Below are 25480 nucleotides of genomic sequence, written 5' to 3'. Positions count from 1 at the left end.
CCAACTACTGTGCACTCTCCTTGCACATGGATACGACTGCCCATAGTTTTCATCTCGTAACCAGAGGTAGCGCCACCGTCGAAGCCATGTAGCGTAGCGTCTTTGGCCCGGGTACGGACATATCCACAGACTATTGTTAAAATATCTTTCGACGGATTACGAATTTTTTAATGAAATAAATCAGTCTAAAAGAAACATTACAGGAGTTATCCCACAGTATCTGTAATTTTGTTAGTTAACAGATAAATCCTTTAGTTGACATCTTACATAGCATCTCTGATTACGTAATTACGATTAACTTCAAATAAAACACACTGTTCCGGCTGTTGCCGGGTGAAGTTCGCATGTGGTGTGTTTTCGATATTTTAATGTGATAATAGCGTATAAAAATTTTTTGTAGCGGACGCTGTGCAGCCTTCGTGTTTTACTGCGGATATTTGTTTGTGTACACGCCCCGCTTTTTGTAGAGGTGTGGTTTACACAGCTGTCAAACATGAAATTCCAACCAGTAACACATTGTATATTCGATATGGATGGAACACTTTTGGGTAATTTTTACGAATAAATATAGTGTCATTTTATTCTCATGTGGCGTACTAGCATTACACAGTGTGACAAAGCGACAATATCTTCATTTACCAAGAATAATGGAAACAGTAATAACCTCTTGCAACAAAATTTTGTGTTATGTTTTAATTTAAAAAAAGGTATAGTTGTACACCATGTTGGCCATTTCAGATGATGATAAAGTTGTCAATAATCTTTGTGTTAAACCGATTGATCAACCACAAGTTGCTCGTCTATTGTGTGCTGCACGCGTGTTTCAACCCTTGAAACAAAGACATCAGAAATACCTAAGTATACTTCATCTCAAATTGTTCGGTGGATTTCATTTCACAGCAGCATAAAATATAGTGGTCATCTGAAAGTGTTACGTTCAGTTACTTCTATTAGCTTCTGATGTTAAGGTGTAACTGAGACCCAAAAGACTATTATTCACGTGAAGAAGTTCCGTTTTTAATTCTCCTTGCCTTTGGTGATTTACTCACTCTAATTTGTGTCATCATCCGAGACAAATGTAACATTGCAGGTCATTGTTACCAGCACATTTCCACACAGAACTGACCCAATACATATTAATTTACCGGTGCTGTCGCAAAATCTAACTTCTTGTTGCGACCATGGGATGGGGGGGGGGGGGGGGGGGCTGTTGTATGATCTGGCTTCATGTGACCAGTTAGAGGATGGTGACAGCCTGTGCAAAAGTGCTAACTGGTGTATAATTTGTAACATCTGAATGTTCTCAGCATGTGACTTCATACACATTAACAGATTAAATTTATTTAACATCATCTTAGTCTTGGCTTTCACTAGTGTGTGGTACTTCCCCTCTCCCCCTATAGTTTCTGTTGTGGTTACTGATTGATTTGTAGCATACCAAGCCCCAGTTGTTATTGGAAGGTGAAAATTTGGTTGTGAGTTGGCAAAGCCAACAAAAGTGAATAAATATAAAATAAAGTTTGTTGGAATTGAATTACCTTTATGGTAACCAGTTGGCTATGCTTGTGCCATATTATAAAAACTAAAATTCCAATGTAAATTCAGAAAAGCTGTATTTCAGGTAGATGTAGATACATAATAGACAAAAGAGTGCCATATAGTGTGGTGCATATAATGTACCATATATTGTTCATAATCTATTAAAAATGCAAGGCACTATGTAACTCTTACCTTTCGCGTCATTTTGTTTCATACCTACCAACTGAAAGGCAACTAGGCTACCTCATTTATTCATATTTATTTTTACCAATGGCTACACAATTTTATCTTCGACATCTGATGAGGAACATGATATTACCAGTAACAGTGCTCAGATGAACTATTACATCCTTTGCACTTTCATCCATTTTTATGCAAGTGATTTGATTTGCACTGATTTCCTAATTTCTTTTGTAAAGTAACTAGCAATTACAATGAGTGAGGGTATTAGAGCTGACGTGGAAGGATACCCGAGTAGATGCACGTGTAAGACTTCAAAACTGGGATAGGGAAACTGGCAAGAAGGTCTGCTGCTTGCTAGCAAACATGCACATGCTGTGAGTGAGTGAGTGAGTGAGTGAGTGAGAGAGAGAGAGAGAGAGAGAGAGAGAGAGAGAGAGAGAGATATTACAGCAACCATACCAATAGACTGCTCTGTAGGTCAGCAAAGTGGTTGTTGAGCATTCATGTATCACCAGCTTTCCTTAAAGGTGTAGCATCATCACATGTCACAGTTGAAGATACTAGGAGACAAGGAAATTCATGGCAAAAGGTATATTAGCTCTAAGTGAGTATTTCAGTAGGGGCCTATAGACTTTCTGAAACCTTGTTTGTGCAAGAAAGACGTTTGATGCCTTCCACATTTGCTTCCAACCCTGAAGTTTCAAAAACCCAGGGAAGCAGCGACACATATTTACCTAGTTGTGTGTAACACACAGTGTCGTCAAATGAAAACATCGAAAGCATTTAAGAAACGTCCTGATCCATGACCACTCAATGCCCCACACAATTTGTGAAAATTGGGCAAAGCTAGGTTAAAAATAATTCAGATTAAATTTGGTGGCCTGAAGAAATAATGCCACCGCCTACTTTTTGCATAGTTTTATGCCAAGATGTGTTCTGGTTTTAACCTTATTCAGTTGTTCTAATACATTTATATCTTCATTTTGTCAAATGCATTTTGAAAGGTGCAGCTGCCATTTATTCTATAACTTTTAACTCTTTGTTTCACATTTATGTACACAATACACACATTTTTAGTTTCATTTATACATTGGCACAAGCTGCATTGTCAGTGGAGCTAAAGGTGCATGTTACACATGTAAATGTGGATTATGAACAACAGATTGCAGTGTAAAAGGCATTCAAAATGAACTCAACAGAAACATAGTTTTTACAAAACTATAAGTGTTTTATACAAATTTGAGACGAGTGAAAACCATAAATGCATTTTGGCATAAATAAAAAGCTATATTAAAAACTGTCTTGTTGCTGCATTCCTTCAAGTAACTTAATCCACATCTAAACCACCAGTATCATTTATAAATTATTTTTATTTGATGGCATCCCAAATGTACTGACTGGAATGTAGACTAGGTGATCTAGTGGTTCACACTAGCATCCTAACATCTACGAAAGTTCTTAAGATGAATATTGCACAATTCAGGAGGGATGCTATCAGATCTGCAGTTGAACAAGTGGATGCCCACAATTTGTTGGTGAGACAATGGCAAGCATTTTGGATGATCCCATTTCACCCTTTGTAAAGATTCCTCACTGGAGAATACCTCCACAGCCTGTCTGAACAGTGCCCTGCTGACAAGCAGGGTGCCTTTTGTTGTTGTTTTAATTATTCTCGTACCCTGCCACTCGCATTTACCAGTATGTACTGAGATTCATCCATCCAGGTGACGCATTTCTATACTTAGAATATCCATAGGTGGTTAGCCCAGATAGTTTTTTGCTTTGTGGCATGTCATGAGCAGCCACACACATTTTGTTCAGGAGTGGTGTCTTCTTTCCATAGTAATGACACAGATGCTGATGACACGGCTGCACATACGTTATCATCATCATCGAGGAGTGAATTGATGAGTGGTTTACTCTATACTAGTTCACCTATCCACTGTTAAAATCCACGTTAGTATATGGTGACCCCTGTCATCAACACATTGTTGCCCACAGCAGCGGACTTGTTAGCAAATGTACTGTTAAGTACATCCTTGATATGATGTTGCTTGTGAGTAGGCCTACTTCTGTGCTTCTGTGACCTCTACAATGGGAAACATAAGTTGGTTACAGTCAGATTCACTATCTTGAACTCATATGCCCACAAGTGTACATTATTATGCTATGGTTACTAAAATAAGCAACTATTCTATTGTATATTACATTACATGTGAACACAAGTAGTAATGTTATTGGAACATGAAGTTTACTCAGCTGGTATCGTTACAGGTTTCCATTAAAATTCATGTTTCCCTGTTGGGGTGCAATATTTTGATGATTGACCTAATTACCTTCCTCAGTTGCTATGAGCATTGGTTTCAGGCGAACTTACCACCTGGATTCCATTAATATTAGACAACTGCAATTCTGTTTGTCTGTGTCTGTGTAAGATTTTGGTACTCCAGGTGAGAGGAAATACTTTCAAAATCTTTCTCTGTCATCCTCATTGGGATGTTTTCATTTCAGGTGAAAGTTCCCAGATGATCCTCTCTTTGTTTAATGGCAGCAGAACAGATGTTCACATAGGACTAGTAATCCCTCTCCTTATTAGTTATCTATCAGACTAGCTGCACCAGCAACCTTTTCGTGGCATGCATGATACCAGCTCACTGGTGGAAAACAGTTGCTCTTACTGTGCTGGAGGGAAACAAAAAACACACACACACACACACACACACACACACACACACACACACACACACATTGTTGACAGTTTCCTCCTCTGATCAAAAGACATGCCAGCACATGAAAATTGCCGTATAGGACCTTTGGTACAATGTATGGTGGAACTGCACTTGTGGTGGCATGAGCTTTTGTGTTGCGTTCTGCTGTTGGTAATGGTTTGCTATGTAGATAGCCAATGAGATTCATGTTAGTAATTTCCTATTGTTTTGTAAGTAAAGGTAGCTAGTATTTTGTTATAAGTTTAGAATTTAGCCACTTTGTTGAAATTTTCAGCAAAATCGGAAATTGGATATAAAAGTAGTTTAGTCCAACAACAAATGTAACTCTCAGGCTCATTATACATTGATCAGTCTCTCATGGCACTCTTATTTTTGTGCTGAGATTCAAACCAGTCATCACATTTCAATCTAATCTGGACCTGAGGATAAGCTAAAGATCAGTCTGTTACCACAACCAAGTTTTTTCTTCTAGATTCGTTGGCTTCACTATCTCACAGCCAGTCACATTCCCACTGAACCTAGGCCTCGTTTTTCGCTGTGTGTGTGTCTGTCTGTCTCCACAACCAGCTTTCCAAATTTATTGGCTTCACCAGCTCACAACCAAATTATCATATTACAGTCTAACTTAGGCCTATGCTAGAGGTCAGTTTGTCAGCACATTCTGGTTTTTCTAGTCATTAAAAAAAATGCAAAAATTAGTAAGCAACCCTAAAATTCATAATCACCAGATCAGTAAAAGTTTCTTTGGCACTCTCCATATTTAAAACAAATGTAATCAATTCATATGTTCTGTCAAAGGAAAGCATTGGATTCAGCAATTCTCATTGGCTGCTGTATACTATCAACCAGTTGGCGTTAACCAATCGTCATCCACACACAATGCAGGAACCACCAATTTCTTACATGTATTTTAGCCCAATGTATGTTATATTTACTGGCAAGATTGTATTGGGATCTGTTATACATTTTAGGTGACAATGTCACAAATGTATCCACATATCTGAAAATTTTGTGAATTGGCTGGAGTCCTTCCATAAGAGCTGAGGAAATATTAATGTAACTATTCTGGCCAAGGTGGCTCAGTGGTTGAGGCAGTAGATAAGCATTTTGAGTGGGGAGGGGTATGTATTCCCTGCCTGATGATCCAAGTGTATATTGTTTGTATTTTCCCTTAATGAAGGTGAATGCCAAGATGCTTCATTTGACAGCAACATTTATAAGTGTAATTCAGTGTTGTGCTCACTTTCTATTGTCCTTTCTGTTGACATTATGTTAAGTATTGAATGTTATTACCTTTCTTTAATGAATTAGTGGGCAAGCAGTTCACAGTGTATCAAAACAATGTGCATGTGTGTTTATTGAGCACAAATGAGATTTATAATAGACTTACTCTGCCAATAACAATTTTATAGGGAAAATACTACCCCAGTCTTTTAGGGCACCAAACCTGAAAGCAGCAGATGGTATAGTTTTGTGTGTTATCTAACTCTCCCCCCCCCCCCCCCCCCACCTCCACTCCCCCTGGAGCCCAATCAATGAAGACCAGAACAAGGTCAGATAGGGGAAAAAATGCTGTAGCCACAAATTTTTGTACAGTTGTAGGAGGAATGTTGTGTACTATAAATCCTGACCAGCTGGGTATGAGCATGGGGGTGGTATAGCATTTAATACTCATTCTTTTGCATTTTTCTTGAATAACTCAAACTGCAGCTTCAAGCAAAAGTATTTACCAGTACATAATTAAACTACAAAAAAAGTCCTGTTCATTTTTTCTCTAGCACTAATAGCTTCCATGTTTCAGGAATAGAAAAATCGCAGGTTCTTAAAAGCAGTATTTTAATGGTATAAAATTAGTATTTCTTGTTAAATGAAGGTAGTTTTAAAAATGACTGTTCCATGTCTAAGTGCAGTAGATCTATGTTAAGGGATGAATTGGGTTCTGGGGGTGTAACCAGGTGGAGGGGATGGGGTGGAGGCTAGAAGCACGAAGGAAGGTACTCGTCAGCTTGTGGTCACACAGTTCCCTCATTCATAGATCTGCAAGCTGAAGAGTGGACAGGTGATTCTCCATTCTATCTACACCACTATGCCACAAGAAGCAACTACAGAGTGTTTCACAAAAATTATACCGACTCTTTAAAGCGTGCCTTATGAATCACTGGTGATGCAGTGCACATATGGGCCCACTGGTGTTTGTTTTCAATGAAGTCCATTAACCCTACATAGAATACAGATATCAGTAACTAATAATGCTAAGGCATGAAACACATACAGACAGAATCTACATAATCCCATGTACATTGTTCTGTGTGACCAGACAAGAAGTCATTCTTAGTCATCCAGAACAACAGAATAGCATTATTCCAGGAAAAGAAACTTCCTCCACCATGAGCACTGCTTGCTTTCCAGTTTACAGACAGATTATACCTTCCCAACATTTCATGTCTTATTCTCATATGTGAGCTGACAAAATAACTTCACTGAGCCTGTGTTTATGTCATGGAGTTATTCTCAGTTTAGTAAATAAGTAATTATTTGCACTTATTAATTAAGATATTATGTAAAATATTAAACAATTGGAGATGTCGGGTATCTACCACACTGATGAACCTGCCCCAATGTAACATGTAAACAGTATACATTCGACACTGTTGATTTCATTGTCTTTGTTATTGCTGGATATTGATGGGTATCAAATGTGTCACCCCAGTCTTACCTCTCCTAACTTCAGAAGAGGCCCAGAGACTTAATTACCTCCCTCTGTAACAGAAGTAAATCACTAACTGTTACGAAACTGAAATACTTCAACTTAAGTTAGGCAATGGATTACAGCAGATTGCTGTTTTAGACTTGAACGTGATTAATCCAATTGCATGAGATATATTTAGACCCACTTTGTAAGATACATTGTAGATGTGTAGTAAATGGTTCCACTCAGTGCAACCCACTCTACAAGTGTCAGCAGTCCCTGAATGGGAGAGACTTATGCAGTCTTACAGTAACATAATGGTGGGGAAGTACAGTAACTTTCTGGGCATTCATTATTTCACCACTAAGTGACTAGAAACATGGATTATAATATATTTTCAACAATGAACTGTAGCAGGATGGCACATTTACCAATCCATTCCATTTCCCACCAACATTACAAAGGTCATTGTCAACAGCACACGAAATTATACACTTCTCAGCCGTTGTTTATGGGAACTAATTTACATAAAAACTCACTTAACAGTTGCAAATAAGTAATCATTTAATAAACTGAAAGTAACTCGACTATATCTGTGGGTAGTTTGATAAGTCTGGTAAATTTCTGTGAAAGAATGGAATATTGTCATTGCGCCTTCATGGTCTGGAAGCTTGATTATTCCAAGGATCATATAAAAAAATTTCAGCAGTGTACAGCATACAGGTCATTATTGACAGCCATCTGAATTGCTCAGCGTGTCGACTGTTATTGAAAATGGAGAAAAGCAAGTTTCGTGCTGTTATTAAATATTGTACTTGTGGATTAATGAATTTAAACATGGTTGGACAAGCACCAAAGATGAAGTGTTCTCCGGCTGTCCAGTTGAGGTCACTACAAAGCAAACCATTGACAAAATCCTTCATATGGTAATGCAAGACTGCTGAATAAATATTAATGAGATTGCAGAGACTGAATGCATCTCAGCTGAACAAGTGCATAATATCCTGCATGGAGAATTGGCTGTGAAGAAGCTGTATTTAATGTGGTGCGACAATTGCTCAATGGCACAATATTTCAGCACAATGGCTGGCGATGTTTAAAAGCAGTCTGCAACACTTTTCATGTAAATTTGTGACTGTTAATGAAATGTGGATTCATCATACACCAGAGTCAAAACAGTGGATAAAAGCTGATGAATGTGCACCAAAGAAGGCAAAGACCATTTTGTCAGTTAGTATGGTTATGGCCACTGTTTTTTTGAGATTCCCAAGGAATAATCCCCACATATTACTTTAGAAAAAGATAGAACCCTAACTGGCCCCTGTTATGCTTCATTATTGGACTGTTTAAAACTTATATTGACTGAAAATAGACTAAGGTTGCCACGCAAAAAAAGTGCTCTTGTATCTGGGTAATGTACCATCCCGCACCTCAGTAATAACAATGGTGAAAGTGCCTGAATTGTTTCCTCATCCACGCTATTCACCAGACTTAGCCCCAAGTGACTTCTTCCTTTTCTCTAATTTGAAACTTCGGCATGAAGCAAAGAAATTTTCATCAAATGATGAAATGATAGTTACAGTCAGAGTGTCTTTTGCAGAGCTCGAAAGAACCCATTTTTCAGGTGAGATGAAAAAGTTGAATGATCACTGGACCAAGTGTATATCACTCAAAGGAGACTGTTGAGAAGTAAGGTGAGCTGTTTGCAAAACAAAGATTTTTTCTGGGTTTATTACCATCCTTATGGGACCATCCTTGTAGACACGACCTCAGTGAAGTTGTTTTGTCTGCTGACATAAGAGAATTAGCCAGGAAATATTGAAGAGGTATAGTCTGTGTGTAAACTGAAAAGCAAGCAAGTTACTTTTCCTCACTACAACTGCCATACAGGATGACTAAGGATCATTTTTTCCTCTAGCAGTGTGGAACAGTGTGCACAGATTTATGTAGATTCTGTCTATACACGTTTCATGCATTAGTATTTTTACTAACTGATATCTGCATTCCATTTAGTCTTATGGCACTGTGTGGAAAATGAGCAAACCCAGGCTTCTCTGTTTACTGCATCACCAATAATTCATAAGGCATGCTGTTGAGGGTTGTTATAACTTTGTAAACACCCTATAGTTGCTTAGTGGGATAGACAGTGGGAAATCACCTGCTCACTCTTCAACTCAGACCAGTGGCAGAGGGAAGTGCATGACCACAATCTGACAACTGCCTTCTCTTGTGCTTCTACCCTCCCCAATCTCTCCACCCTGTTACAATCTCAAAATCCAGTTTATCCCTTGATGTGACTCTACTGCACTTAGCTGTAGTACGCATATTTAATATTAATTCCTAACCCACTTCATTTAACAAGGAATATTAAATTTTATAACATTAAAACATTACTTTTAATAACAGTGATTTTTTTTTTCCATCCCCTGCATTGGAGAAACTATTGGTCCTAGAGAGAAAATTTTTGTTGCACTGGGAAACATTTTTGCTAGATGCAGTAATTTTTGAGTTATTCAAGAAGATTTGTGAAAAAGTGTCCTTTAAATGTGCCCCCTCCCCCCCAAGCCATACTGGTCAGGATTTTTAGTATGTTGTTCATGACACTCCAATTCTTTTTCACATATGTTGAATAGCTTTTTTGACAGTGTACGTCCTTGCCTTACACCATTTCCAATTCTCATCTCTTCTATCTCCTCATTTCCTACTTTGTCACTTCTTGCATTGTGTACAATTCCTTTATTATTCTTCATTCTTTCCAGTCTGTATCCCACATCATCAAAAATTCTCAGCTGTATACTCCAGTTGCCCCTATCAAAAGCCTGTTCCAAATTGATACACCTCGTTCATTTCTCTCATCTTTTACCCAATCATCCTCAGACAACCTATTGTGTCCTTTGTTCCTTTGCACTCTCAACCCAAACTGCTCTTCCCCAGTATTTTCCTCAATTTTCATTTCAGTTCTCCTTTGTATGACTCTCGTTGTAGCCTTTGTAATATGACTGATAAAACTGATTTTCCTATAGTCTTTGCATTCTTTTACATTGCACTTTCTAAGTGTTAGAATGGTCTGAAGTAGATCTTGACATCAAACTCCTGTGTCATAAATTCTGTCTGCTGCTTCAGTGAATCTGGCTATTGAATTTGGACTTTAGGCTTTCATTGTCTCGGATGGTATTCTGTCAAAGCTCAATGCTTTCTTCTCCTGAAGCTCCTAAATTGCTGTCTCCAATTCCCATTTCAGTGTATTAGGACCTTGGTCTTCATGTTGTGTTCCCCTTCACCTTTGAAAAAAAAAATGACTCTGAGCACTATGGGACTTAACATCTATGGTAATCAGTCCCCTAGAACTTAGAACTACTTAAACCTAACTAACCTAAGGACATCACACAACACCCAGTCGTCACGAGGCAGAGAAAATCCCTGACCCCGCCGGGAATCGAACCCGGGGGCGGGAAGCGAGAACGCTACCACGCGACCACGAGCTGTGGACCTCACCTTTGAAAACCAGTCAGGTGTTGCCACTCTGTGCATGATATAATTCTTCCACATAATCCATCCAAAATTCCTCCTCCTCTTCTATACATTCTGTCCTCTTCCCATTTTTTTAACATTCCTTGGGTGCATATTTTCCTTGTTTCCAAATTCTTCTATTTTCGCACATAGTTTCCTCACCCAATCCTTGCTAACCTGGTCAGTTAATTTTCTTAATTCATTGTATTGTCTTTTGCCTTCTTCCGAATTGCCATTTTTCCATTTGCTGCACTCATCCATTTTATCCAACATACTTCCTGTTATCCACTCTCCCTTAATTCTTGCTCTTTTCACTGCTCCAATTTCTATCTCTAATCCTTCCCATATTGTATTTCGAATGGATTAAACTCTTCAGTGACATCTGCTCTGCCTATTATGTACTCGAATTTATTTTCAACATAGTGACAGCAGTGTGTCTTTAAAATCTCATTCTTTGGTTTCTCAAGATACCATTTCTTTATCTGTTGTCTTAATATGCTTTAATCATGTCCTGATACTTGCAACAAGTAAATTATTATCTGTATCAGCATTTGGATTTAGTAACATTTTAGCCATCTTAATGGTGGTTTTTAAATCTGATTGATTATAACAATATCTATTTGATATCTAGCAATTTCACCTGGTTTTTTTTCACCTGGTTTTTTCCACATGTATGATTAATTGATGATGCTTAAACCAAGTATTAGCAATCCAGAGATCAAATCGTTCACAGAAAGCTATCAGTTTTTCTCCCCATTTGGTGGTCTTTTCATGTCCTTAGTCTTTAACTACATTGTTTGTCCTTCTCTTTCCCACTATGCTATTCTAAATCACTCATCGTTACTGTTCTTCTTTGTTCTTTCCCATTTTCTTCACAGATTTCCACAATCTGCTCCTATATTTTGTCCACTTCCTCTTCATTTGCTTCTGATGTTGTCATTTAAAATAGAATAATCAGTGTATTCACATGGTTAATGTTTAATTTCACTTCTAACACACTGTCTCTAATCGGAATAACCCCCACTACATTCTTGTCAAGATGTTTCCTATATATAACACCATTCAAATTTTCCTTCTCCTTCCCACCGAATTCCAAGTAGCCCTAAAAGACTTACATTATGCCTCTCCATTTCTCTCTCCACATTTTCTTTTCTTGTTCATCATCTTCAAATTTCATGCAGTAGTCCTCAATAGAAAGGCCTCCCTTAATTCCCCATTGTATCTTGATTTAATTCAGTCCATAGTGCTCCTGAGTACCCACCCACAGAGCCAATAGTGGGGGTATTCCAGAGTATATCTTCTCAGTAACAACCATACTTAAGAGTACTGTCCAATGGCACTAGGGATAGCACATGAGTCTTTAATACAGTGGTTTCCAATTGTCTTCTGTTTCCTATGACAGTGGCCTTTTCAGGTTCATCCTTATTTAGGGGTGGTTTCCCATTACAAGGGCGAGAGTGTGTCCTGCCTTCTACCTGCTCATCTACCCTTCAAGGAGGCTGTGGATATTTGACAGAAGTGGTCTCTTTATCTTGGGAGATACTTAATCCCTCCGTCATTAGCTGCTTGTGAGCAAGTGTTGCCTATTCTCTACCATTTGGAGGTAACATCATAATTTTCCTTTCATTGCATTTAGGACCAAATGATTTTTCCTAGACTCTCCAGCACTTCCAGAGAGAGGGATCCTCATCTTACATAAAATTGTACACACACCACAAGCTGCACATACACATTGGTACTTCAGCCACTGCAGCCCACAACTAGTTCTAGACACAAGAAAAAGTATCAAGTGGTCATATTAGTATCCACAGCTGAAGAAGACCGGGCTTGCTATGAGATTGCCATGTTTGAAGGGGGACGATTTCATGCAAGGCGAGGATCCACAGTTCAATGTCCTTTTTATTTATTGAATTTAATGAATGTTATGAACTGAGAATTAGTAATCTAATGATGAGAGCATTCTCTTGGAATGCATAGTTCAGTTCCTTCAGGTATTATTAAAATGGCTGAATGGAAATACTATTACTGATAGTCTAACAACTGCTGTTTCCCATCCGGAAAAATAGGTAATATTAAGATGTCAGATTCGTCTTCTTTCCTCCCACCATCCAAGCACAAAGACAGCAAGATGGGAAGCGCATGCCTTTTTTTCACTTAAACTGCCCCAAGCCTCCGATTGAGTGGGATTTTCTTGGAGTGCTTGACTTGTCCTGCAATGGGCCTCAGACCTTGTCATGATACACAATAAAACTACTCCACACCTAAATAGGGATCATAAATGCTACCTGCTCAAGGTTTACAATTGTATCTGGCTTAGTGGTGAATTTCTTCCGCTGTGATGACATTCTAATCATAAAAACAGGAAAAACTCAACTTCCATTGGTAGCTGCAGAACAGTCAGTCGGAAGAACATGCTAATCAGATTGCACAAGAAGATGGTAGCATGTCAGTTCTACTGGATCTTTGAAAAACAATGCCTGTTGTCTGTCCAACTATCAGTGTCTCTTCTGATAGGGGAGGACCACAGCTACCCACCTGGTCCTGTTGGACACAACCAACTGGAAGGCTTTCACCAATACCTTAGGAATGCCTTTTTCAACTTGAATAAAGTATATGATACTGCCGTGTATCACCACACCTTAACCACACACCACAACTGGGGATTCTTGAGGTTTTATCTATAACTTAACAATTCAACCACTTTTTTTGTTAGTTGGTGCACCCATTAGTTTTCTATAAGTCCAGGTGAACAGTGTCGAGCAGATCTCAATGTTGAGTGTTACACTATCATTATTGCCTTCAGTGGATTACAAAGGCCCCATAATTGCTTCCACCCGCTGGTGGTAGTATAGATATGCAGATCACAGTTAGTGGCCTTATCCGTGCATGAACACCAAGAAGCCATACAGGTAGCATCCTATTGGGCTTTCTGTCATAGCTTCTAATTTTCTCTTGCTAAAACGTGGGTCCCACATTTTTGTTGCCGCTCAATGATCCATCCCAATCTGGAGCTCTACTTGGAGACAAACACCTGGAAATAGGCACAGAGTCCTATAGATTAGGCCTCTTTTTTACTGTAACCTGACATGATTACCTCATGTCTGTCAACTTAAAACAAGCTGCATGTGGAAGCTCGACGCTATCCACTTGGTTAGCCATGTTTTGGGATGCTAATTGCACCACCCTCCTAAGCTTCTAGGGAGCACTGGTCTTGTCACGATTAGCCTACCAATGCTGTGTATGTAAATCAACAGCATCTTTAGCTTTGCGACTGTGAGCCACAGTTCATTGTTATGGCGTAAGGCTAGCCACAGGTGCCTTCTGTATGAGCTCCAATTACAATCTTCTGGTGGAAACTGGGATTCTACTTCAACAGTGTAGATAACACCAAGTGCTATCCAATGACTCCCCCCTGCCCCCCCTCACCCTTCCTGAGCCATCAGCCAGCTGACTGAATTCCTCTCCTCTGCCAGCCGCTTCATCTCATAGTAGCACCCTGACACTATGTCCTCAGTTATATGTTGGATAAATTGCAATATATGTCTTTCCCTACAGTTTTTACCCTCTACAGCTCCCTCTAGTATCATGACACTTATTCCCTGTTCACCTTTATACATGTTTGGAGAACAAAGGTTCAAATTTAACAACCTTGGTTTAGGTCTTCTGTGATTTTCCTAAATCACTCCAGGCAAATGATCCCTTTGATAGGGCGTGGTCAATTTCCTTCCCCATCCTTGCAATAATCCAAGCATGTGCTATGCCTCTAATGACCTCATTGTTGATAGGAAATCAAAACTAATATTGCTTCCTTTTTTCTTTACTTAGAGAAAGCTTTTTACAATGTTTACTTGAATATTCTCTTTCGAATTCTGAAGGTGGCAGGGGTAAAATACAGGGAATGAAAAGCTCTTTACAATTTGTAGAGAAAACAGATGGCAGTTATAAGAGTTGAGGGGCATGAAATGGAAGCAGTGGTTGGGAAGAGTGTGAGACAGGGTTGTAGCTTATTCCCCATGTTATTCAATTTGAATATTGAGCAAGCAGTAAAGGAAATAAGGGAAAAATTTGGAGTACGAATTAAAATCCATGGAGAAGAAATAAAAACTTTGATGTTTGCCGATAACATTGTAATTCTGTCAGAGACAGTAAAGGACCTAGAAGAGCAGTTGAATGGAATGGACAGCATCTTGAAAGGAGGATATAAGATGAACATCAACAAGAGTAAAGCGAAGATAGTGGAATGTAGTTGAATTAAATCGGGTGATGCTGAGGGAATTAGATTAGGAAATGAGACACTTATAATGGTAGATGAGTTCTGCTATTTGGGGAGCAAAATAACTGATGAAGTAGGAGGATGTAAAATGTAGACTGGTAATGGCAAGGAAAGTGTTTCTGAAGAAGAGAAATAGAGTATAGTAGGAAGTCTTTTTTTGAAAGTATTTGCATGGAGTGTAGCCATGTAAGGAAGTGAAACATGGACGATAAATAGTTTAGACAAGAAGAGAAAGAGGCTTTTGTAATGTGGTGCTACAGAAGAATGCTAAAGATTAGAGGGGTAGATCACATAACTAATGAGGAGATATTGAATAGAATTGGGGAGAAGAGGAATTTGTGGCACAACTTGACTAGGATGGATTGGTTGGTAGGACATGTTCTGAGGCATCAAGGGATCACCAATTTAGTATTGGAGGGCAGTGTGGAGAGTAAAAATCTTAGAGATCAATACACTAAGCAGATTCAGAAGGATGTAGGCTGCAGTAGGTACTTAGAGATGAAGAAACTTGCACAGGATAGGATAGCATGACCCTGTCATCATGTCCCTTCTTCTTGTCAGTGGTTTCCATAACTTCCTTTCTTTGCCAGTTCTGTAGAGAATCTCCTCATTCCATATCTTATCAGTCCACTTAATGTTCAACACCCTCCATAGCACCACATCTCAGACACTTTGATTCTCTTCTTTTCCAGTTTACCCACAGTCTATGATTCACTTCCATACAAAGCTGTGCTCCAGATGTACGTTATGAGAAATTTCTTCCTCAAATTAAGGCTGATGTTTGATACTCATCCATCATGTGTTATTTTGCTTCCAAGGTAGCAGAATTACTTTATATGCTTTGTGGTCACTAATTTTGATGTTGTTTCACTAATCACATTTCTAATACTACTCATTACTTTCATCTTCTTTCAGTTTATTCTCAATCCATAGTGTGCGTGTGTTCATAAGACTCTTCATCTCACAGTACATGCCCTCACTTTCACTGAGGATGGCAATGTCAATGGAAAATCTTGTCATTGATATCTTTTAATCCTGAATTTTAATCCCTTTCCTGAATCTTATCTTTTATTCGCTTCATTGATATGTTGTATAGATTGAACAGTAGAGGTGAAAGACTGCATCCCTGTCTTACAGCCTTTTTATGTAGAGCAATTCATTCTTGTTCTTCTTCTTGATTCTTATACATTTTGTATATCACTCACCTTTCCTCATAACTTACACCCATTTTTTGTGGATTTTTACCCTATTGCACTACTGTACATTGTCAAATGGTTTTTCTATTATGACAAATCCTATGAACATGTTGTGATTTTTCTGAAGTCTGGCATCTATCAGCAGGTGTGAAACCAGAACTACCTCTCTGGTGCCCTTCTGAAAACTGAACTGGTCATTATCTGACAGTCAGTTTTCTTTTCCATTCTCCTTTATACTCTTATTTTCAGCAACTTGGAGCGTGAGCTGTTAAGCTGATTGTGCAACAATTCTCAAATTTATCAGCCCTTGCTGGCTTTGGAATTGTGTGGATGATATTTTTCTGCAGTTCAGATGGTATGTGTTAAGTCTTCCACAAAGAGACTTGAGTAGTCATTTGGTTGCTGCTTCCCCAGTGATTTGTCAATATTACAAAGGAATGCTACATATTCCTATGTCTTGTTTGACTGCAAATTGTCCAAATATCTGATAAATTGTTACACTAATACTGGACTAATACTGGAGCCCTCATCTTTTACTCTAATGCTCGATCCCCTATGTATTCCAATCAACTCCCATTTCTTCTTTGATCATTCCATCAGACAAGTCCTCCCCCCTGCTGGTCCGGGGATTAGAATAGGCCCGAGGTATTCCTGCCTGTCGTAAGAGGCGACTAAAAGGAGTCCCTCCCCCTCAAGGGGGTAGTTAGCGCCTGCGTCCGGAGACGGACGGTTCCACGACCTCTATTTGCGGTCATTTTGCTTTTTCACTTTTCGTTTCTTCCTTCCTTTGGTTGGTTCCTTTCTTTGCTCTTCTCCACCTCACTGTCTTCCTTACTCTTTCCCTTGTCTTCTTCTCCTTGCCTTCTCATTGCCTTCTTCTCCTTGCCTTCTCATTGCCTTCTTCTCCTTGCCTTCTCATTGCCCTCTCCTTGCCTTCTCATTGCCTTCTTCTCCTTGCCTTCTCTGGTCTCCGCCTCAGCGTTTGAGACAGTCTGTCCTCTCTCTCTTCTTTTTCCTCTTCTTCCTTCCTCCCTGTGCGCGCCTGAAGGCTGACCCACGCGTTCGCACGCGTAGCCGGTGACGGGGTAATGCGTAATCCCCCGCCCTGGGTAGACATGTAAGGCACGCACGTACCCCCTGGTAAAGGCCAGGCCCAGGGAGGGGTGATTGCCTGAGCTGATACCTTCTGACCATGCGATTGGTCCCTCCGTCTGTTTCTCGGGAGGTGTGACCTGAGATGTAAACATTCACCTAAGGCGGGAGTGCCCTCTGAGAGGGTCCCCACAAGGGAGGAGCGCGCCTTCGGAGACGCTGGCAATCATGGGGGATTCCTCCGCAATGGATTTCAATCCATCTCTCTCGACTTCTGCCCAAAAACGGAAACTTGACCAGCCACCAGTGACAGAAGTACTACCGCCTGCCCCACAGTTCCTCGTCGTTTCTCGATCTGAGGACGGAAAGTATTTTTCCTCTGTCAACCCTTTCGTTATCCAGAAGGGCGTAGATGCCATAGCCGGATCTGTCAAATCTTGTACCAGGTTGCGTAACGGTACCTTATTACTAGAAACTGAGAGCGCCTTTCAGGCACAAAAACTGCTTCGGGCCACACTCCTGTACACGTTCCCTGTCCGGGTGGAGGCTCACCGAACTTTGAATTCGTCTCGTGGTGTGGTCTATACTAGATCCCTCGACGGATTGACTGACGAGGAGATTCAATCTTTCCTCACTGAGCAGGGCGTGACGGCTGTCCATAGGGTCATGAAAAAGGTCAACAATGACCTTGTACCGACCCGGACACTTTTCTTGACCTTTGATAGTGTTAAGCTGCCATCGCGCATCAAGGCGGGCTACGAGGTTATTTCTGTTCGCCCCTATGTCCCGACGCCTACGCGCTGCTACCAGTGTCAGCGTTTCAATCACACTCGACAGTCTTCTTCCAATGCGGCTAAATGTGTCACTTGTGGCAGGGATGCCCATGAGGGTGACTGTCCACCTCCGTCTCCTCGTTGTGTGAACTGTCAGGGTGACCATGCCGCATCCTCCTGCGACTGTCCTGTCTATAAGGAAGAACGCTGTATCCAAGAAATTCGGGTCAAAGAGAAAGTGTCCACCTCGGCTGCTCGCAAGCTATTGGCTAGTAGGAAGCCCACGCTGCTCCCAGTGGGGAAATACAGTACTGTCCTCGCCTCTCCTCGGACTACCAGGGAGGTGGCAACCCAGACATGCGATCTGACCTTCAGCACCACGGTCGTCCGTTCGGCCAGTGCTAAGATCGCGCGGTCGACGTCTCCTCTTCCTCCCATCACCCCACAGACACCAGCCCCTTCATCAGCTTCTGCTAAGACGAAGACCCAGAAGTCAGATGCACGGGCCTTCAAGAAGGAACCGTCCCGTGCAGACTTCCTACGTACCTCGACCTCCCAGCCTTCAACCGGTACTTCCACCAAACGACCTTCCAAGAAGACTCATAGGAAGCACAGTTCTCCTTCTCCGCCACGGCGCATTTCTTCTCCTGCGCCACCCAGCGGTTGCCACCCCAGGCCGTCATCCGTTTCGCCTGGCAGCACCGCTGCTAGCCGAACATCTGGCCGTTCACCGGCGGAGGAAGCTCCCCCTCCCGGCCATCTTACCAAGATGGCCGATGAACCTATAGACGCAATGGACAATGACTGTCCGCCTACTGATAGCGGCGGCAGTGCTCGCTCGAAGCCAGGCCCTCAGCGGCCTTCGAGGTGACCCCTTCTTTCATATTCCTTTTCTTCTTACGATGGCACTTATTCACTGGAATATTCGCAGCATTCGCTCCAAACGAGAGGACTTGAAGTTGCTGCTCCGCTTGCACCGTCTGCTCGTTGTAGCCCTCCAGGAAACGAAGCTACGCCCATGCGATCAAATTGCCTTGGCACACTACACCTCTGTGCGTTTTGACCTACCCCCTGTGGTAGGTATTCCGGCTCATGGAGGGGTTATGTTGCTGGTCCGCGATGATATTTACTACGATCCCATCACATTGCACACCGGCCTGCAGGCAGTTGCCATCCGCATTACTCTCCCCACTTTTACATTTTCCATTTGTACCGTTTGCACTCCATCGTCATCTGCCGTTACCAGGGCAGACATGATGCAGCTTATTGCTCAGCTGCCTGCCCCATTTTTGTTAACTGGAGACTTCAATGCCCACCATCCCCTTTGGGGCTCTCCGGCATCCTGCCCGAGGGGCTCCCTGTTAGCAGACCTTTTCAACCAGCTCAATCTTGTCTGCCTCAATACTGGCGCCCCTACTTTTCTTTCGGACACATCTCACACCTATTCCCATTTAGACCTCTCTATATGTACTACCCAACTTGCACGCCGGTTTGAGTGGTATGCACTTTCTGATACATATTCGAGCGACCACTTCCCGTGTGTTATCTGTCTCCTGCAGCATACCCCCTCCCCGTGCTCATCTAGTTGGAACATCTCCAAAGCAGACTGGGGGCTCTTCTCTTCCAGGGCGACCTTTCAGGATCAAACCTTCACAAGCTGCGATCGTCAGGTCGCACACCTCACGGAAGTCATTCTCACTGCTGCTGAATATTCCATCCCTCACCCTACTTCTTCTCCACGTCGCGTACCGGTCCCCTGGTGGACCGCAGCATGTAGAGACGCTTTACGTGCTCGTCGACGTGCTTTACGCACCTTTAAACGCCACCCTACAGTGGCGAATTGTATCACTTATAAACGATTACGTGCTCAGTGTCGTCGTATTATTAAAGAAAGCAAGAAAGCCAGCTGGGCTGCTTTCACAGGCACCTTCAACAGTTTTACTCCTTCTTCTGTTGTCTGGGGTAGCCTGCGCCGGCTATCTGGCACTAAGGTCCACTCACCAGTTTCTGGCTTGATGGTCGCGAATGACGTCCTTGTAGCCCCGGAGGATGTCTCCAATGCCTTCGGCCGCTTTTTTGCAGAGGTTTCGAGCTCCGCTCCTTCCCACCCTCCCTTCCTCCCCCGCAAGCAGGCAGAGGAGGCTAGGCCACCTAACTTCTGCTCCTCGAATCGTGAAAGTTATAATGTCCCATTCACCATGCGGGAACTCGAAAACGCACTTGCCCGGTCACGGTCCTCCACTCCAGGGCCTGATTCTGTTCATATTCAGATGCTGAAGAACCTTTCTCCTGCGGGTAAAGGTTTTCTTCTTCGTACTTACAATCGCATCTGGACTGAGGGACATGTTCCCGCATGCTGGCGCGAGTCTATTGTTGTCCCAATTCCTAAGCCGGGGAAGGACAAGCACTTGCCTTCCAGTTATCGACCCATCTCGCTTACCAGCTGTGTCTGTAAAGTGATGGAGCGAATGGTTAACTCTCATTTGGTTTGGCTGCTCGAGTCTCGACGCCTACTTACCAATGTACAATGTGGATTTCGTAGGCGCTGCTCTGCTGTTGACCATCTGGTTACCTTGTCGACCTTCATTATGAATAACTTATTGCGGAAGCGCCCGACCGCGGCTGTGTTTTTTGATTTGGAGAAGGCTTATGACACCTGTTGGAGGGCAGACATTCTCCGCACCATGCATACATGGGGTCTTCGCGGTCGCCTCACTCTTTTTATTCTTTCCTTTTTAATGGATCAACAGTTCAGGGTACGTGTGGGTTCTGTCCTGTCAGACACCTTTCACTAGGAGAATGGGGTGCCACAGGGCTCAGTTTTGAGCGTCGCTCTCTTCGCCATAGCGATCAATCCAATAATGGATTGCCTCCCAGCTGATGTATCAGGCTCCCTTTTCGTGGACGATTTTACCATCTATTGCAGCGCGCAGCGTACACATCTCCTGGAGCGCTGTCTTCAGCGTTCTCTTGACCGTCTTTACTCCTGGAGTGTCGCCAATGGCTTCCGTTTTTCTGCCGAGAAGACGGTCTGTATTAACTTCTGGTGCTACGAAGAGTTTCTCCCACCGTCCTTACGACTCGGTCCCGTTGCTCTCCCATTCGTGGAGACAACAAAATTTTTAGGTCTTCCATTTGACAGGAAACTTAGCTGGTCTCCACATGTGTCATATTTGGCTGCCCGTCGTACCCGTTCTTTAAATGTCCTCCGTGTTCTCAGTGGTATGTCGTGGGAAGCGGATCGAACCGTCCTACTTCGTCTATATCGGTTGATCGTCCGCTCCAAGCTGGATTATGGGAGCTTCGTATACTCCTCTGCACGGCCATCCATCTTACGCCGCCTCAACTCCATACAACATCGGGGTTTACGACTTGCGATCGGAGCGTTTTATACTAGTCCCGTAGAGAGTCTTCATGCTGACGCTGGCGAATTGCCACTCACCTACCGGCGCGATATACTGCTTTGTCGGTATGCCTGTCGGCTGCTGTCAATGCCCGACCACCCGTCTTATCGTTCCTTTTTTGACGACTCTCTCGACCGTCAATACGGGTTGTATGTCTCTGCCCTGCTACCCCCTGGAGTTCGATTTCGTCGCCTCCTTCAACACCTTAATTTTTCACTCCCTGCAACCTTTCGAGTGAGCGAGAGCCACACGCCACCTTGGCTCCAGGCTCAGGTTCGCGTTCACCTTGACCTCAGCTCGCTCCCAAAAGACGTAACCCCCGGTTCGGTCTACCACTCCCGTTTTGTCGAACTTCGTTCGAAGTTAATTAATATGACCTTCATTTATACAGATGGCTCAAAGACCAATGACGGGGTCGGGTGTTCCTTTATTGTCGGGGCACAAAGTTTCAAATACCGGCTCCATGGCCATTGTTCGGTCTTCACAGCTGAGCTCTTTGCCCTCTACCAGGCTGTTCTTTACATCTGCCGCCACAGACGTTCTGCTTATGTCATCTGCTCCGATTCCCTGAGCGCCATCCAGAGCTTCAGTGATCCGTATCCGGTTCACCCTTTCGTGCACCGGATCCAACGCTCTCTTCAGCAGCTGGTGGACGTCGGTTCTCCGGTTAGCTTTATGTGGGTTCCTGGCCATGTTGGTATCACTGGGAACGAAGCTGGAGATGCCGCAGCCAAGGCTGCGGTCCTCCAGCCTCGGACAGCTTCTTGTTGTGTCCCTTCGTCGGATTGTAGCAGGGTAATTTGTCGGCGCATTTTGTCGCTGTGGCATGCCGATTGGGCTGCACTTACAGACAACAAGCTTCGGGCATTGAAACCTCTTCCCGCGGCTTGGACGTCCTCCTCCCGCCCTTCTCGGCGGGAGGAGGTCGTTTTGGCCCGGTTACACATTGGACACTGCCGGTTCAGCCATTGCCATCTGCTGACGGCTGTGCCGGCGCCGTTCTGCCCATGTGGGCAATTGCTGACGGTCCGCCACATTTTTACGTCCTGTCCGGATTTTAACAAACTGCGTCTTGATCTTGGCATGCCATGTACTCTCGATGCCATTTTAGCGGATGACCCACGAGCAGCTGCTCACGTTCTTCGTTTTATCAATTTGACAAACCTCTCTAAGGACATTTGATTATGCCATTTTTTTTTTTTAATCCTATGCCTGTCAGTCTGTCTTTTATCGTGTTTTCCCTTTTAGTTGTTGTTTTAAACTTGTGCCTCGCGGTGCATTCTTAACGTAGTCTGGGCGCTAATGACCCTTGAAGTTGTGCGCCCTAAAAAAAAAGAGAGAGAGAGAGAGAGAGAGAGAGAGAGAGAGAGAGACAGACAAGTCCTGTGCATTTAGAGGTGTTCAGTGTACTCTTTTGACTGATCTGCTCTCTCCTCTGTACATAAAACTGGGATTTCCATTGCACTCTTAATGTTGCTGCCTTTGCTTTTAATTTCATTGAATGTTGTTTTCACTTTTCTCTATATTCTGCATCAGACCTTCCAGCAACTGTTTATTTTTCAGTTTTTTCATGTTTTTCGTATAGATATGTCACCTTAGCTTCCTTGCACTTCCTGTTTATTTTCATTCCTGAGTGAGTTATATTTTTGTACTCCTGTCTTCCCCTGAACATTTTTGCACTTCTTTCTTTCATTGATCAGTTGATGTACTTCTTTTATCCAAGGATTCTATATTATTACCTTCCTTCTACCTGTGTGTGTCTGTCCAGCTTCTGTGGCTGCAGTTTCTAGAGATGTCCATTCTTCCTCAACTGAGCTGCCTACTGTGGTATTCATTATCACAGTATATACAGCCTAAGAGAATTTTAAACACATGTTATCATTCCTCATTATTTCAGTATCCTACTTCTGTCTGATTCTTCTGGATTATTCTCTTAAACTTCACACTACTCATTCTTTCTTTCTTTCTTTCTTTCTTTCTTTTTTTTGCTGGTGCCTTGTCCCACAGTTTCACAGGTTCGGCACAGTTGGGAATGGATTTGGCAAGGTTAGTTATAAGGGGTGGCCATATGCCCTTCCTGCCGCCACCCCGTACTGCCTGGGACGGAATTAGTGTACCCCCAGCTGTCTGCGTCTAGTGTATTCCAGGGAATAGTGCGAACGTGTTCAGGTGTCTGCAAGTTGTGTAACTGAGGCGGAACGTGGGGACCAGCCCAGTATTCACCTAGTGGAATGTGGAAAACCACATCCAGGCTGGCCGACACACCGGCCGATGTCGGTAATCCGCCAGGCGGATTTGATCTGGGGCCGGCGCCCCTACCCGAGTCCAGGAAGCAGCGCATTTGCGCTCTTGGCTAACCTGGCAGGTCTGAACTTCACTCTACTCATTATTGTTATTAAATTACGAACTCGGCCTGTATCTGCTCCATTGTATGCCTTAAATCTCTTTTTGAATCTCTGACCATTGTGTAATCTATCTTGAATCTTCCTGTGTCTCCAGGCGTTTTCCTAGTATACCACCTACTCTTGCGATTTTTGAACAGTGTATTTGCTATTACTAGCTCAAAGTTATTGCAGAACTCAATCTTTTTCCTCTCACATTCCTGCTAGCGAGCCCATATCCTCCCATAACCCTGTCTTCTGTGTGTTCTCCTACTGCCACATTTCAGTCCTCCATGATTATTAAATGATCATCTTTCTTGGCATAGTGAATTACCTAGTCAGTATTCTCATATGTTTTCTGTCTCTACATCTTGTGCTTGTGGTTTCATCATGTGTACCTGAGTAGTAATATTGTCCAATTCACAAATGATGGTGGGATTGCATTGTTGCCAGTTCCAAGCGATGGTTGCAGTAGACACATACACATGCTTTCCACTTGAAGAAAGCTTGTAGCCTGCTAGCTATATTGCTTATGTAGAATCTGTTGTTGATTGCCACCATCAGTGATGACAACTTGCAACAAATGCAATAAATGTTCCCTAAATAACTTGCTGCGATAACGTTTAATGCTTGCATTGTCTAAGAGGTTTACAGCAGAGCATTCAGTAGTAGTAGTAGTAGTAGTAGTAGTAGTACTAGGCAACGGTGGCATTGGTTTTCTGTAGCTTCTGATAAGAACAATGCTATCACTGAACTGTTGGCAGTAATTCACTTTCTGCCCTACCTTCCTGTTCATAATGAATCCATGGTATCTACCTTTAATCACATCACCAGGGCTCCTAAATTCTTATGACATAATGAACAATAAAGGGGTGCAACAGTCGGTATCTCTACCATCTGTGAGCAGAGATGTTGAGCTATCGCAGTCAAATAGTGTCCTGTGCTACAGCAGAGGAACACAGAAGTCATGACAGGGCACAGCTGCATGAATTCAGCTTCATGCTGTTTTATGATAGTAGAAAGAGGGTGGGACTTTTAAGTGCTGTTGGGCAGGAAAGAATTAATGCAGCTGGTATGTTTCAAGTAATTCTTAAGCATAGGTTACATTAGACATCTATCTCCAAATGACACAATAAGAGGTAGTGCGTGGGGGGGGGGGGAAGGAACTGGTTGGAAACATTAGGGGGGGGGGCAGATTACTGATTAGAAGTTCTCACCCTAAACCTAAGAGGTTAGTGACCTGCCACACATCCTCCTCCCTCCACCTTTTCCCCCCAAGCAGTCCTTTTTTCCTTTCTAAAGTAGGGTTTAAAAGTTTCACGAGTTAGGATTAGTATTTTCTACTTTAGATGTTTCAGTTAGAAGTGCTTAGAATTTAGCCTTCTTTAATGGCCAGTCATTCTGTATTCTTGTAATTTCAACTGTGTTTTCATTTAAATTTGCCCTTCAATGCAGTGCTCAAAACAACCAATTTTTAAAGTAATCATGAGAATCTCTCTTTCATTTTTTTTTATTGTAGCTACTTTCTGCTTTTGGCATCAATAGTTTAACATTACTAACATGGAACTCGCATATGTATTATGGTAATGCAAGAAGCAGGTTTACATAATATTTGTTTTGATAAATAGCTACAAAGAGCAAAGTAGTATTGTGAGGAAGCAGGCGAAAATCAGGACTGTAACCCCTGTTTGTGGAGATAATACATATTTGT

The 25480-nt window shown here is 42.3% G+C and overlaps 1 protein-coding gene across 2 annotated transcripts in view; it reads left to right on the top strand.

The window, feature by feature from the left end:
* The first annotated feature begins 300 nt into the window (after window positions 1-300).
* The window catches only part of LOC124595070 (pseudouridine-5'-phosphatase-like), a 136624-nt gene continuing 111444 nt past the window's right edge, over window positions 301-25480 (top strand). Inside the window, exon 1 of one of the 2 annotated variants that reach the window (XM_047133652.1) lies at window positions 301-548. In XM_047133652.1, coding sequence (XP_046989608.1) covers window positions 494-548 — 55 coding nt within the window. In that variant the 5' untranslated portion in view covers window positions 301-493. The remainder of the gene's footprint in view (window positions 549-25480) is intronic. The other variant, XM_047133651.1, reaches the window with a different exon arrangement.

Source organism: Schistocerca americana, chromosome 2 (genome assembly GCF_021461395.2).
Source record: "Schistocerca americana isolate TAMUIC-IGC-003095 chromosome 2, iqSchAmer2.1, whole genome shotgun sequence".
Taxonomy (NCBI): domain Eukaryota; kingdom Metazoa; phylum Arthropoda; class Insecta; order Orthoptera; family Acrididae; genus Schistocerca; species Schistocerca americana.
This window is presented reverse-complemented; position numbering and strand designations above follow the sequence as displayed.